This window comes from Lepus europaeus, chromosome 9 (genome assembly GCF_033115175.1).
Source record: "Lepus europaeus isolate LE1 chromosome 9, mLepTim1.pri, whole genome shotgun sequence".
In the NCBI taxonomy this organism is placed as follows: Eukaryota; Metazoa; Chordata; class Mammalia; order Lagomorpha; family Leporidae; genus Lepus; species Lepus europaeus.
In genome coordinates, this window is record NC_084835.1 from 7,607,236 (window position 1) to 7,620,124 (window position 12,889).

At 44.4% G+C, this 12,889-nt stretch overlaps 1 protein-coding gene across 6 annotated transcripts in view; it reads left to right on the plus strand.

Annotated features, from left to right (window-relative positions):
- The window catches only part of FANCD2 (FA complementation group D2), a 78,352-nt gene that overhangs the window by 17,022 nt on the left and 48,441 nt on the right, over positions 1-12,889 (plus strand). For 5 of the 6 annotated variants that reach the window (XM_062200441.1, XM_062200440.1, XM_062200444.1 and 2 more), the window contains 9 exons: positions 431-555; positions 2,281-2,368; positions 2,874-2,978; positions 3,704-3,804; positions 4,150-4,255; positions 4,483-4,518; positions 5,841-5,984; positions 8,842-8,976; positions 10,881-11,012. In XM_062200441.1, coding sequence (XP_062056425.1) covers positions 431-555; positions 2,281-2,368; positions 2,874-2,978; positions 3,704-3,804; positions 4,150-4,255; positions 4,483-4,518; positions 5,841-5,984; positions 8,842-8,976; positions 10,881-11,012 — 972 coding nt within the window. The remainder of the gene's footprint in view (positions 1-430; positions 556-2,280; positions 2,369-2,873; positions 2,979-3,703; positions 3,805-4,149; positions 4,256-4,482; positions 4,519-5,840; positions 5,985-8,841; positions 8,977-10,880; positions 11,013-12,889) is intronic. The other variant, XM_062200443.1, reaches the window with a different exon arrangement.

Genomic DNA, 12,889 nt, shown 5'->3' on the forward strand with positions numbered 1-12,889 from the left:
TGAAAACAGAGGAATAGAGAGAGAGAGAGAGCAATCTTCTTTTGGCTGGTTCACTCTCCAAATGGCTACAATGGCTGGAGCTGGGCCTTTCCGAAGCCAGGAGCCAGGAGCTTGATCTGGGTCTCACATATGGGTACAAGGGTCCATGCACATGGGCCATCTTCCACTGCTTTTCCCAGGTGCATCAGCAGAGAGTTGGGTTGGAAGTTGAACAGTTGAGACTCAAATTGGTGCCCATAAGGGATGCAGGTGCTCCAGGCTGTGGCTTAACCTGCTGAAGCACAACACTGGCCCCTAATTTAGGTTTTTGAACTTGGATCTGTGGTTGTCACAGTGTACACAAAATAATTTCTGCTGTGCATTTCACAAGTAGGCACTCTTTCTGTGTCCCGGCAGTGTGTTGTCATTCTGACAGAGTCCTCCTTTGCAGGACCTCACCACCAGGATCATGCAGCTGATCAGCATTGCCCCAGTGGACCTGCAGCATGACATCATCACCAGTCTGCCTGAGATCCTTGGAGATTCCCAGCATGCTGAAGTGGGGGAAGAACTCAGGTGACCATGTCCCCATCTGATGGAGGCTCCCCAAAAGGAGCTTACCCCTGCAGGATGAAGAGAGTAGGAACGTGCTCCTTTGTGTGTGAGAAGGAGGATACCTACCTCCCGTGACCAGAATATGGACTTTGACTTGTTTTTCTGGTAACAAGTACTCATTTTACTAGATTCATCTACTTTCTTTTCAGTGGTATACGTTATGAGTCGGGGGGTTGGTTTAGGATGAGATGTATAGATTTATTCTATGCAGAACTTGAGCCACAAGTTTGTTTTTGTTTTTGTTTTTTTTTGAGATAGATCCCTTTGCTGACTATACATTAGAATCTTGTAGAACTTTTTGAACTTCTACATTCTTTGCGTACCTAGATGATTTTTTTTTTAAGTTTTATTTATTTATTTGAGAGGTATAATTAGACAGAGGAAGAGACAGAGAAAGGTCTTCCATCTATTGGTTCACTCTCCAAATGGCCGCAATGGCCGGTGCTGGGCCGATCCGAAGCTAGGAGCCAGGAACTTCTTCCAAGTCTCCCATGAGAATAGCTTGGGACATCTTCTGTTTTCCCAGGCCGTAGCAGAGCGCTGGATTGGAAGAAGAACAACCAGTACTAGAACTAATGCCCATATGGGATGGCAGCAATGCAAGCAGAGGCTTAGCACACTACACCAGAGCATCGGCCCCTAGATGATTCATTCTAACGCACATCCCTGCATCAGACCCATTACTTATTACATTTTGCAGGAAAAGTAGTAGTATAATTAGTATGGCAGTAATTAGGAAGGGGAGAACTATGTCCTGAGGTACCAGTGTTTCCTGTTTTCCTAGAAAAGCAGTAGAAGATGGCCCAAGTGCTTGGGCTCCTGTACCCATGTGGGAGACCTGGAACAAACGCCGGCTCCTGGCTTCTGCCTAGTCTTGCCCTTACTCTTGGGGATGTTTAGGGAGCGATCAAGGAAGAAAAGAACACTCTGTCTTCTTGTAATTCTAGCTTTCAAATAAATAAATTTAAAAATAAGTAAATATTTTTTGAAAGGCAGAGTTACAGAGAGAGGGAGAGACAGAGATATTCAATTCACTGGCTCACTCCCCAAATCACCACAACAGTGTGCACTGGGCCAGGCTGAAGCTAAGAGCCAGGAGCTTTGTCCTGGTCACCACCCAAGCACTTGAACCATCCTCTGCTGTTTTCCAGCCGCATCAGCAGGGAGCTGGATCAGCGATGAAGTAGGTGGGAGTGGAGGCAGCACCCGTGTGGAATGCTGGTGTAGCGGATGGCAGACTATCCTGCTGCGCTGCAGCACCTGCCCAGAACAGAGGGTCTGAACCTAGTAGAGCTGGGCTTCTGTATTTCCACAGTCTCTGGATTCAACCAACCGTGCATTGAAGAGATCTGAAAAACAATTGTGCTGAACATGTACAGGCATGTTTGTCTTGTCATTCCCTACGTAATACAGTATAATCAACATTATATTGCAGTTCCATTGAATTAGTTACTGTAAGCCATCTAGAGGTAATTGTAAGTATATAAGAGGATGTGCATGAGTTCCAAGCAGCCTGTGCTGTTTTTGTAAGGGACTTCAGTATCCAGAGAAATTGTGGGACGGACTGCTGCAGGTACTGAGGGGCAGCTGTTTGCCCGCTGTTCTCACTCTGGTTTTCTGAAATCCCCGTGTTCCTAGTTCTGTTCAAAACAAGCGACAACTTTTCTCTTTTCCTTTCATTCACAGTGACTTACTGGTGGAGAAAACTCTACTCACCGTCCCAATCCTGGATGTCCTTTCCAGCCTCCGCCTGGGCCCAGAACTCCTGTGTAAGGTGAGAAAGACTGCTCTCTAGACACAGAGCCAGCTTCCCACCTCCCCGGACCAGCCTCAGGCAGTTGTTGCCGAGGGAGAAATCATGAGTGATTTCATTTTGAAATTACATGGAAGGACATACGATCTTTTTTTCTTTTTAGTGAGGTTTGCATGCTCTCCTTTGAAGGATTAGTTGCTCTATTGCGAAGCAGTAAGTTTTAGTGTATTCTTCTGTTTTGCCTGGATATTTATCTGTTCTCCACAAGAGGAACAATTTTTATGCCTTCTGTAGTCAGTTGAGAATTAAGGCTGCAAAATAATACTACTCACTTGTATATTTGTGAAGAAGCTTTGATGTTAACCATTTGAAAGTTTCTAATTTGGGGCAAAATAGAAAGTGGTATTTTTCTTCATAAATTAGAGGTGGGAAAATTGAATGAGAGAAATTATTTTTCTAATTTTACCTAACAATTCAGTATTCCACTGATGTACGAACATGAGAATATTGTGCTTTTTGTTTGTAGGTCCGCCAGCTGGTGATGAGTAAGCTCTCGTCTGTTAGATTAGATGATTTGCCTGTGATAATCAAGTTCATTCTTCACTCCATAACAGCTACAAATGCCCTTGAGGTATGTGCTATTTCCTATTAAAACTACATATAGATTCCCTCAGAATAACTTATTTAAATTAATAGATCTCAGTTCCTGAGAATAACTAATAATACTGACTCATCCAAATAGTATCCCAGGAAGAGAATGGAGCTTCTAGCCACAATCATTATTCTATTACAAATTCTTACAGGTTACATTTTCTATTTCCATGTAGTACCTCAGTCTGGAATTTGGGATGTGACGTAGTGTAGTTGTATTAGCTGTTCTCATCTACTCTGAAAATGTCTTGTCCAGCATTTGAAACTTTTTCTTCCTCAGTCTTTCAGGAGGTTGTTAGGTTTCTTTCTTTCTTTCTTTTAATATTTATTTATTTATTTGAAAGCAAGGCAGAGAGAGAGAGATCTTCCATCCACTGGTTCACTCCCCCAAAACACCGCAACGACTGGAGCTGTACCAGTCCAAAGCCAGGAGCCAAGAGCTTCTCCCACAGCTCCTATCTTGGTGCAGGGGCCTTAGTAATTGGGCCATCTTCTGCTGATTTCCCAGTATATTAGCAGGGAGCTAGATTGGAAGTGGAGGAGCCAGAACACGAACTGGCGCCCATATGGGATTCTAGTGTCGCAAGCGGCAGCTTTAACTGCTATACCACAAAGCCAGCCCCAAGGTTGTTATGTTTCTGTTGAGATAATGGACCGTGCTGTCCGCTGTGAGTAGAACACATAACTAACATTTAACATCCGCAGGTCATTTCTGAGCTTCGGGACAAGCTGGACGTGCAGCATTGCATTTTGCCCTCGTTGTTTCTGGCTCCCCAAATCAAGTTGAAAAGTAAAGGGCCAGCAAGGTATGGTGCCACCATTTTTCTCGCATGGAGTATGAAAGTTTCATGATATTTGTCTTGAAGTCAGGACAGTTAGAGCTTAATACTGAAAACTGTAAATGCTGCTAGTGACAATACGTTCACATACAGTGTGGTACGCTTTTTCAGATCCTGTATGTTGGTGACTTTGTGTGTATTTTCTGAGGTGTTCAGCCCAATCCCAGATAGAATATAGTATAAGTTTATTAGCCTTTTTACACTTGAGGTTGTGACTTATCTAGGGCACATGGTTAGTAAGAAGGACCTCAAATCTTTTACGTTCTTTTCTGGTAAATTCAAGAGTAATTGTCCCCTGTCTGCCTTTTGTAGTTTCCTAAGTCAAGAAAGCAGTGGTCAGAATTGTGTCGTGCTCCTCTTTGATGTAATAAAGTCAGCTGTGAGATACGAGAAGACCATTTCAGAAGCCTGGATTAAGGTGGGTGAGCTTTGGACTTTGAGCATCATGGAGGAAATGGGTGGCAACCAGTGATGTATGGGTTTGGCAGGTGGGTTGAAGTAAAAGCCTTAAAAGTCATTTGCAGAGCATGATCTTGATAATTGTCATGTGGGCACGTTGGCTCTCAGATGAGAACAGTGAGTGCTGAATTAGGTGAAATATGTGCCACTGATGCGTTGTAAGTTTGTGTGACTTTTGCTTTTCAGGCAATTGAAAACATTGCTTCGGTGTCTGCACACAAGGTAACATTTGGTACCATGAATTGTCCCACCTTAAACGTAGTGACATTCCCTAGCCTGCTCCTCTTCTCCCTCCTCAAGTCATCCTCTTGTGCCTTCTGTAACAGTTCTAATAAATAGTAGTAGGGAGTGGGTGCTTGACTCTGTGTAAGATGCCCGTATCCTTTACTGAAGCCTAGGTTTGAGTACCAATTCCAGCTTCTTGCTGATAGGCACCCTGAGAGGTGGCAGGTGATCGCTTAGGGTGTTGGGTCCCTACCACCATTGTGGAAGACCATGCTTGAGTTCCACGCAGCTGGATTCTGTCTGGCCCAGCCCCAGGCAGAGGATGAAAACTCTTTCTGTCTCTCTGTCTCTGTCTTTCTCTCCCTCTCTCTCCTGTCTTTGGAATTAAAATGAAAATAGGGGCCAGCATTGTGGTTCAGTGGGTTAAACTTGCAATGCTGACATCCCATGTGGGCACCAGGTGAAATGCTTGCTAATATACTTGGGAAAGAAGCAAAAAATGGCCTAAATTCTTGGGCCCCTGCCACCCAAGTGGGAGATGTGGATGAAGTTCCATGTTCCTGGCTTCAGTCATTTAAAAAACTGAAAATAATTTTTTAAAAGATTTAGTTATTTGAAAGGCAGAAATACAGAGAAGGAGAGAGAGAAAGAGATATCTTCCACCCACTCGTTCACTCCCCAAATGGCTGCAGGCAGGGCTGGGCCAGGCTAAAGCCAGGAGCTTCTTCTGGGTCTCCCACATGGTTGGGGGGTCTCAAGCCCTTGGGCCATCTTCTACTGCTTTTCCAGGCACATTAGCAGGGAGTTGGATCAGAAGTGGAGCAGCCAGGACTTGAACTGGTGCCCATATAGGATGCCAGTACTGCATGCAGAGACTTAGCATTCTATACCACATTGCTTGTCCTTCTTTTTTTAAAGATTTATTTTATGGGACTGGCACTGTGGTGTAGCATGTAAAGCCACCTGCGATGCTGGCATCCCATATGAGTCCATTTGTGTCCCGGCTGCTCCACTTCTGATCCAGCTCCCTGCTAATGGCCTGGTAAAGCAGTGGATAATGGACCAAGTACCTAGGACCCTGCCACCCACATGGAAGACTTCAGATGAAGCTCCTAAATTTGGCCTGGCTCCGCGCTGGCCGTTGCGATCAGTCATCTGTGCAGTGAATGATAGGATAGAAGATCTCTGTCTCTCTCTCTTTGAAAATAAATGAATATCATCTATTACATGTGTTAGTGGGAAAAAATTAAGAGCTGCTGTTTTGTGTTAAATGTACTGATTTAGTAAACTCTTTTCCTGTTGTTATATATTGACAATAGACTTTTGACCTGGCAATGCTTATCATCATCTATAGCACCAACACTCAGACAAAGAAGCATATTGAAAGGGTGCTCAGAAATAAAATCCGATTGGGCTGCATTCGAGAGGATCTGCTACAGAGTACATTCTATATTCACTACTTGGTGAGTATCCAGAAATTCAGGCATTATCAGTCTGAAAGATACAGAGAGGACACGGCAGGCTCAGTATATTTCAGAAGATATTAGGGATATTACTTACCATGACTGAGACTTTGTGATGTTAATGATTTTTTAATCTAAAACAGGCTTTACTACTCCCATATAAAATTTTTTAAATTTTTTTTTAAGGACTTACTTATTTATTTGAATGAGTTACAGAGAGGCAGGGAGAGAGGTTTGGATCATCTTCTACTGCTTTCCCAGGCCATAGCAGAGCTGGATTGGAAGTGGAGTGGCTGGTACATGAACTGGCGCCCATATGAAATGCTGGCACTATAGGCAACAGCTTTACCTGCAATGCCGCAGTGCCAGCCACATAAAATTCCCTTTCATTATTTCAGCCCATTGAGACTTCTAAATCTTACATTTTAATTGTCTAGCTCTGTAGTTTTTAGCTGTGAGAAATGTGCCTTTCGTATTCTCTAAGATTATAGCAACTCTGAGAAAAAGGAGCGTTGGAATGCTAGCGAAGACATCAGTGTGACTCTTGGGCCATTGTACATTGAACCCTAGGTGGTGATTCCTCTTGAAATGTAGACAATCGAAATGGAAATTTTGTAAGCTCATTAAAGGAGAGTGCTGTAGGAGGTTCACAGAAAATAGAGTTCAGTGGCTGGCAGTGTGCAGTGGGTTGAGCCACTGCCTGTGATGTCCACATCCCATGTGAGTGCTGATGGCCAGCTGTTCCACTTCCTATCCAGCTCCCTGCTGATGAGCCTAGGAATGTTTCAGAAAATGTCTCCTGTGCTTGGGCCCCTGCCACCCACACGGGAGACCTAGATGGAATTCCAGATACCTGACTTCGGGCTGGCTCAATCCCTGTGTTTTTGCAATTTGGAGAGTGAAACAGCAGATAGAGGATCTCTCTCTCTTTCTCTGTCTCTCTCTCACTCTCACTCTCACTCTCTCTCACTCTAACCCTGCCTTAAATGAATAAACAAATCTGAAAGAAAAGGAAGCAATAAAATGGAATTAAAAGATTAAATTGGGTGTGAAAAACAATTGAAAGCGTGCATGTGAGGGGCCTTAAAAAAGTTCATGAAAATTATATTCTCAATTATTTTATGAAAAAACTATGCACGAGTTTCAATTTTTTTTGGTACCAACATAATTTTTTTTTAAAATAAGGAACATTTTATTAAAGCTGCGTTTATGTTTTGTTTTTTTTTTTTGACAGGCAGAGTGGATAGCGAGCGAGAGAGAGACAGAGAGAAAGGTCTTCCTTTGCCGTTGGTTCACCCTCCAATGGCCGCCGCGGTTGGCGCTGGCCTGGAAGAGGGGCAACCAGGACAGAATCCGGCGCCCTGACCGGGATTAGAACCCAGTGTGCTGGCGCCTCAAGGTGGAGGATTAGCCTAGTGAGCCGCGGCGCCGGCCTGGTACCAACATAATTTTTTAAAATATCTATTTGTTTATTTGAAAGGCAAAGTTAGAGAAAGAGAGAGTGAGAGAAAGGTATCTTCCAACTGCTGATTCACTCCCTAAATGGCCGAAACAACTAGAGCCAGGTGAAGCCAGGCCGAAGCCAGGAGCCTGGAATTCCATGTAGGTCTCCCATGTGGATGGCAAGGGTCCACGGATCTGGGCCTTCTGCTGCTGCTTTCCCAGGCACATTAGTAGGGAACTGGATCAGAAGCAGAGCAGGTGGACTCAGACACTTGTTCTTACACAGAGTGACAAGCAGCGGCTTAACCCACTGTGCCACAGTGTCGGCTCTGTTCCCTTCTGTTTTTTTTTTTGACAGGCAGAGTGGACAGTGAGAGAGAGACAGAGAGAAAGGTCTTCCTTTTGCCGTTGGTCCACCCTCCAATGGCTGCCGTGGTTGGCGCGCTGCGGCCAGCGCACCGCGCTGATCCGATGGCAGGAGCCAGGTGCTTCTCCTGGTCTCCCATGGGGTGCAGGACCCAAGCACTTGGGCCATCCTCCACTGCACTCCCTAGCCACAGCAGAGAGCTGGCCTGGAAGAGGGGCAACCGGGACAGGATCGGTGCCCCGACCGGGACTAGAACCCGGTGTGCCGGCGCTGCAAGGTGGAGGATTAGCCTAGTGAGCCGCAGCGCCGGCCTCCCTTCTGTTTTTTAAAGATTTATTTTATTTATCTGAAAGACAGAGTTACAGAGAAGGGTAGAGAAAGAGATCTTCCATCCACTGGTTCACTCCCCATTCACTTCCTCAATGGCCAGAGCCGGGCCGATCTGAAGCCAGGAGCCAGGAGCTTCTGGGTCTCCCACGCAGAGACCCAAGCACTTGGACCATCTTCCACTGCTTTCCCAGGTCATAGCAGAGAGCTGGATTGGAAGAGGAGCAGCAGGGACTAGAACCGGCGCCCATGTGGGATGCCAGGGCTTTAACCCACTGCGCCACAGCACCAGACCCTCCCTTCTCTTTATATAAAGAGTTTATTGAGTAAATCAGTTTCCTTAGTATTACACCTTATAGACTGGTCTCAGAATCAGCTGGGAGGCGGTATGAGTGGGTGAGGACACGGAAGTGTAGAAGGTCTGACTTCTTATTCCACATCAGGCAGATGGAACAGTTCTGCTTGTAGCTTAACTTTGAGTGTTAAGGTTAATTCTTATCCATAGGTGGAATCCCACTGATAGAGAAAACGCAAAATGATGAAGAGTTATTCTGAGTAAAAAAAGCTTAAAATTTCTTAATTCAGTATGAGATTTTGGGAGAACTCCGACATACCATAGGGGATGTTTTCTTAAGAGATATCAGTGGGTGATAGCAAACCTTAGGTTCTGCAGTAACTACATTGTCCCACAACTTTTCTCCTTCTCCCTTTCCCCTCAAGGTTCTTAAAGATGCTTGTCCATCGATTTTGTCGCTGGCTCAGAGTTTGTTTCACTCCCAAGACCAGAGTGTAATTTCATTTGGCAGTCTTCTATACAAATATACGTTTAAGTTTTTTGACACTTACTACCAGCAGGTATGTTGAAATTTTTATTTTGGAAAGGAAGAAGAAATTGTAAAGAGGTGTAGTTCCAAGTGAATTGCATATGTTCTGGTGTTTGTTTATTAATGGCTGGAAGGCAGTGAAGAGTAAAGAACTCTGAAGTGGGCTTTTGAAAGCTCAATTCTTGTCTCAATCCTTTTTAAAAAAAAAAATTATTTATTTATTTGAAAGGCTGAGTTACAGAGAAGCAGAGAGAGGGAGAGATCCTCCATTTGCTGGTCCACTCCTCAAGTGGCCACAAGGGCCAGGAATCCGAAGCCAAGAGCCAGGAGCTTCTCTGGGTCTCCCATGTGGGTTCAGGGACCCAAACACTTGGGGCCTCCTCTGCTGCTTTCCCAGGTACATTAGCAGGGAGCTGAATCAGCAGTGGAGCAGCCAGGACTCAAACTGACACCCATATGCGATGCCAGCATTGCAGGTGGTGGCTTAACTCACTGTGCCACAGTGCTGGTCCCTATCATGTGGTTTTCTTAATGCAGGAATAACTGTTAAATTTAGCTGTAATAATCAACTTTTGATACTAGATGTGTGTTCTGTCGAAAAAAGTGTGGTGGCAAATAATAATTCTTGAGGGACTAACCGTATTCCTGTTTGAATAGACAAAAAGTTTGATAGCCCGTATTCTGAAAGTGAAGGCTGTTCTTTGGAAAGTTACTCTGAGAGCAGATAAAGAACAAAGTTCTTTATTTTGTATTTTTATGAATACTATTCCTGCTATTAACAGTGTTAAAAAAACATTTGAATGGAACTTTTACAAATAAAAATTTGTAAAACATTTTTAAATTTAGATTAGATCTACAGATACTGCTGACATGAGCTTGCTGTTGCCATTGAGAAAACGTGACTGTGGGACAGCCATAGAAAGGAAGAGGAGAAGGACATCCAAGACATTGTTGAGCCCACTTGAGAGGCATTACTGTGGCCTCTGTGTGCTTCTGAACAAGCTAGTCTGACCTGTACTGCAGAGAAAAGCCATGCAACCGTTAACTCCCTGAGTGATGATATTTTGAGAAATGTTAATAGATTAAGTTCATCTATTACTTAAAGGGCAGGAGGAGTCCATATGATTAAAAAACACAGGAAGTGTATGCCAGAAAGTCACATCAGGAGAGCTTAGATATTGCTCACTCATAAGTTAAGGTCAGTATAATTGTTCAGACTTGGTTAATGCCACTCTTAGGATCATTGGTTACTGTCCTCACCCTGTCTTTTATGACCTTGTCTAAATATGATCACAGTCGGCGAACTTGGAAGGCTTCTATAGCCTTGGCTACTCATGACGAGAGCCTAGGGTGGTTACTGGCGCCATAAACTAGAGTGTCAATTTGTTGGGTCAACAACAGGAGTCAATGTGCACTTGCTCCTCACGTGGGATCTCTGTCCTTAATGTGCTGTACATTGTGATTTAATGCTATAACTAGTACTCAAACAGTATGTTTCACTTTGTGTTTCTATGTGGGTGCAAACTGTTGAAATCTTTACTTAATATATACTAAATTGATCTTCCGTATATAAAGAGAATTGAAAATGAATCTTGATGTGAATGGAAAGGGAGAGGGAGTGGGAGAGGGGAGGGTTGCGGGTGGGAGGGAAGTTATGGGAGGGGGAAGCCATTGTAATCCATAAGCTGTACATTGGAAATTTATATTCATTAAATAAAAGTTAAAAAAAAATAAGGTCAGTGGGTCGAGATTGGGTGATAGTGTAGTTACATTAGCATAATCCTAATCTCCGGAAGGCAGCGTTGGTGAATGCTGGATAACAGACAGTGGGCTTGGGTGAGTTGTGGTCTTTACACGGTGGGGATGAGAACAGCCTCAGGCATGAACCTCCTTAGATTGGCCATGCCACGTTTTTCCTTCATTCTCCCACTGTAGGAAGTGGTTGCTGCCCTGGTGACCCACATCTGCAGTGGCCGTGATGCTGAAGTTGATACTGCGTTGGATGGCCTCCTAGAGTTGATAGCCGTAAACCCGTCTGCAATGAGGCTGAATGCTGTCTTTGTAAAGGTATTTGTCCTGTGTTGAGCATGTGTCTTTCTTGCCTTGTATCTGCGAGTTACGTGATTCATGTTAGATGGTAGTCATTTATTTTGTACTCTTTCAATATTGAGCACTGTAATAGGTGGGGAGGATTGGGTTGGAGGTAAGATGATGGGCAAGTAACATAGACTCATCATTTGTGTATAAATTTATTCAGCAAATGCTTCTTTTTACCTGTGTGCCAAGTTTTGTTCTGGGTGCTGGGGATATGAACATTGATCCTTGCTTTTTTTTTTTTTTTTTTTTTTTTTGACAGGCAGAGTGGACAGTAAAGGGAGACAGAGAGAAAGGTCTTCCTTTTTGCCATTGGTTCACCCTCCAATGGCCGCCGCGGTAGGTGCGCTGCGGCCGGCGCACCGCGCCGTTCCAATGGCAGGAGCCAGGTGCTTCTCCTGGTCTCCCATGGTGTGCAGGACCCAAGCACTTGGGCCATCCTCCACTGCACTCCCTGGCCACAGCAGAGAGCTGGCCTGGAAGAGGGGCAACTGGGACAGGATCGGTGCCCCGACCGGGACTAGAACCCGGTGTGCCGGCGCCGCAAGGCGGAGGATTAGCCTGTTAAGCCACGGCGCCAGCCGATCCTTGCTTTTGATAATAGAGTAAAACATGTAAGCAAAGTCACTGTAAATACAGAGCCATGAATACTCTAATAAAGGTCAGCAATGTTAGATACAACAGAGCAGGAATAATTAAATTTTGCTTGTGAAGCTGAAGAAGTCCTCAAGGAGATACCGTTAGAGTGATTCTTGCAGGGTGGGAATGATTGATGAGAGAAATAAGGAAATGTATTCCAGCAGAGAACAGTTGGAACAGAATCCGATTGGTGCCCAAGTCTATGACGTACCTGAGGGGTGACAAGTAAACTGGCATGGCTAGGAAAAGGGATATGCGATGAGGAGCGGTAGAGGAGAGACGTAGGGTTGGTAAAACAGGGTCAGGTTGTGAAGAGTCCGCTACCACACTAACTAGTTTCAACTTCATTTATTTATTTTTTTAGATTTATTTATTTATTTTAAAGTCAGAGTTACCTAAAGTTAGAGAGAGAGCTTCCATCGTCTAGTGTATTCTCCAGATGACCGCCATGGCCAGGCCTGAGCCAGGCGGCCACAAGTTTCCTCTGGATCTTCTATATGAATGGCAGAGGCCCAAACATTTGGTCCATCTTCCTTTGCTTTTCTCAGGCCATTAGAAGGCAGCTGTATTGGGAATGGAGCAGCTGGAAAATGAACTGTTGCCCATATGGAATGCTGGCATCACAAATGGTTGCTTTACCCACTGCAAGGCCCACAATGCTGGCCCCTCAACTTTAAGTTAAAGAAAGTTGGGAGCATCACAGTTACATCTGGACTTTGAAAGATAACTCTAGGCTATGTGGTGGTGGATTGGAAACTGCAGAAGTGGTTCAAGGGAGTGAGAATAAGGGTCAAAATTAGGGTTATGGGGATATAGAGAAAATGATGACTGAAGATGTATGTTAGTATGAGAGTTAACAGAACTGTCCAGAATATAGCATTGGGAATCAGAGAAACTAGATCAAGTTTCCCATCTTAGGCTGCTAGGAGATTTGTTGTGACATTTTCTGAACTCAGGAGAACATTTGCCACAAGTTCATTTTGGGACATGCACGTGTGAATGGGTGGATGAGGAGCTGGAAGTTCCAGTTTAGAGTCCAACAGGTATGTTTGGTCGAAGATTTGGTGTGGGCATTCAAACCATTTACGTAGGAGCACAAGTGAGGCAGAATATCATAGAAGCCTAAGAGAGCACAGAGACTTTGAGGATGTAGAAGCTTAAGTGGCAGAGTGAAGCGGTATCCATAGAAGGACTTGAGAAAACTGGAGCAT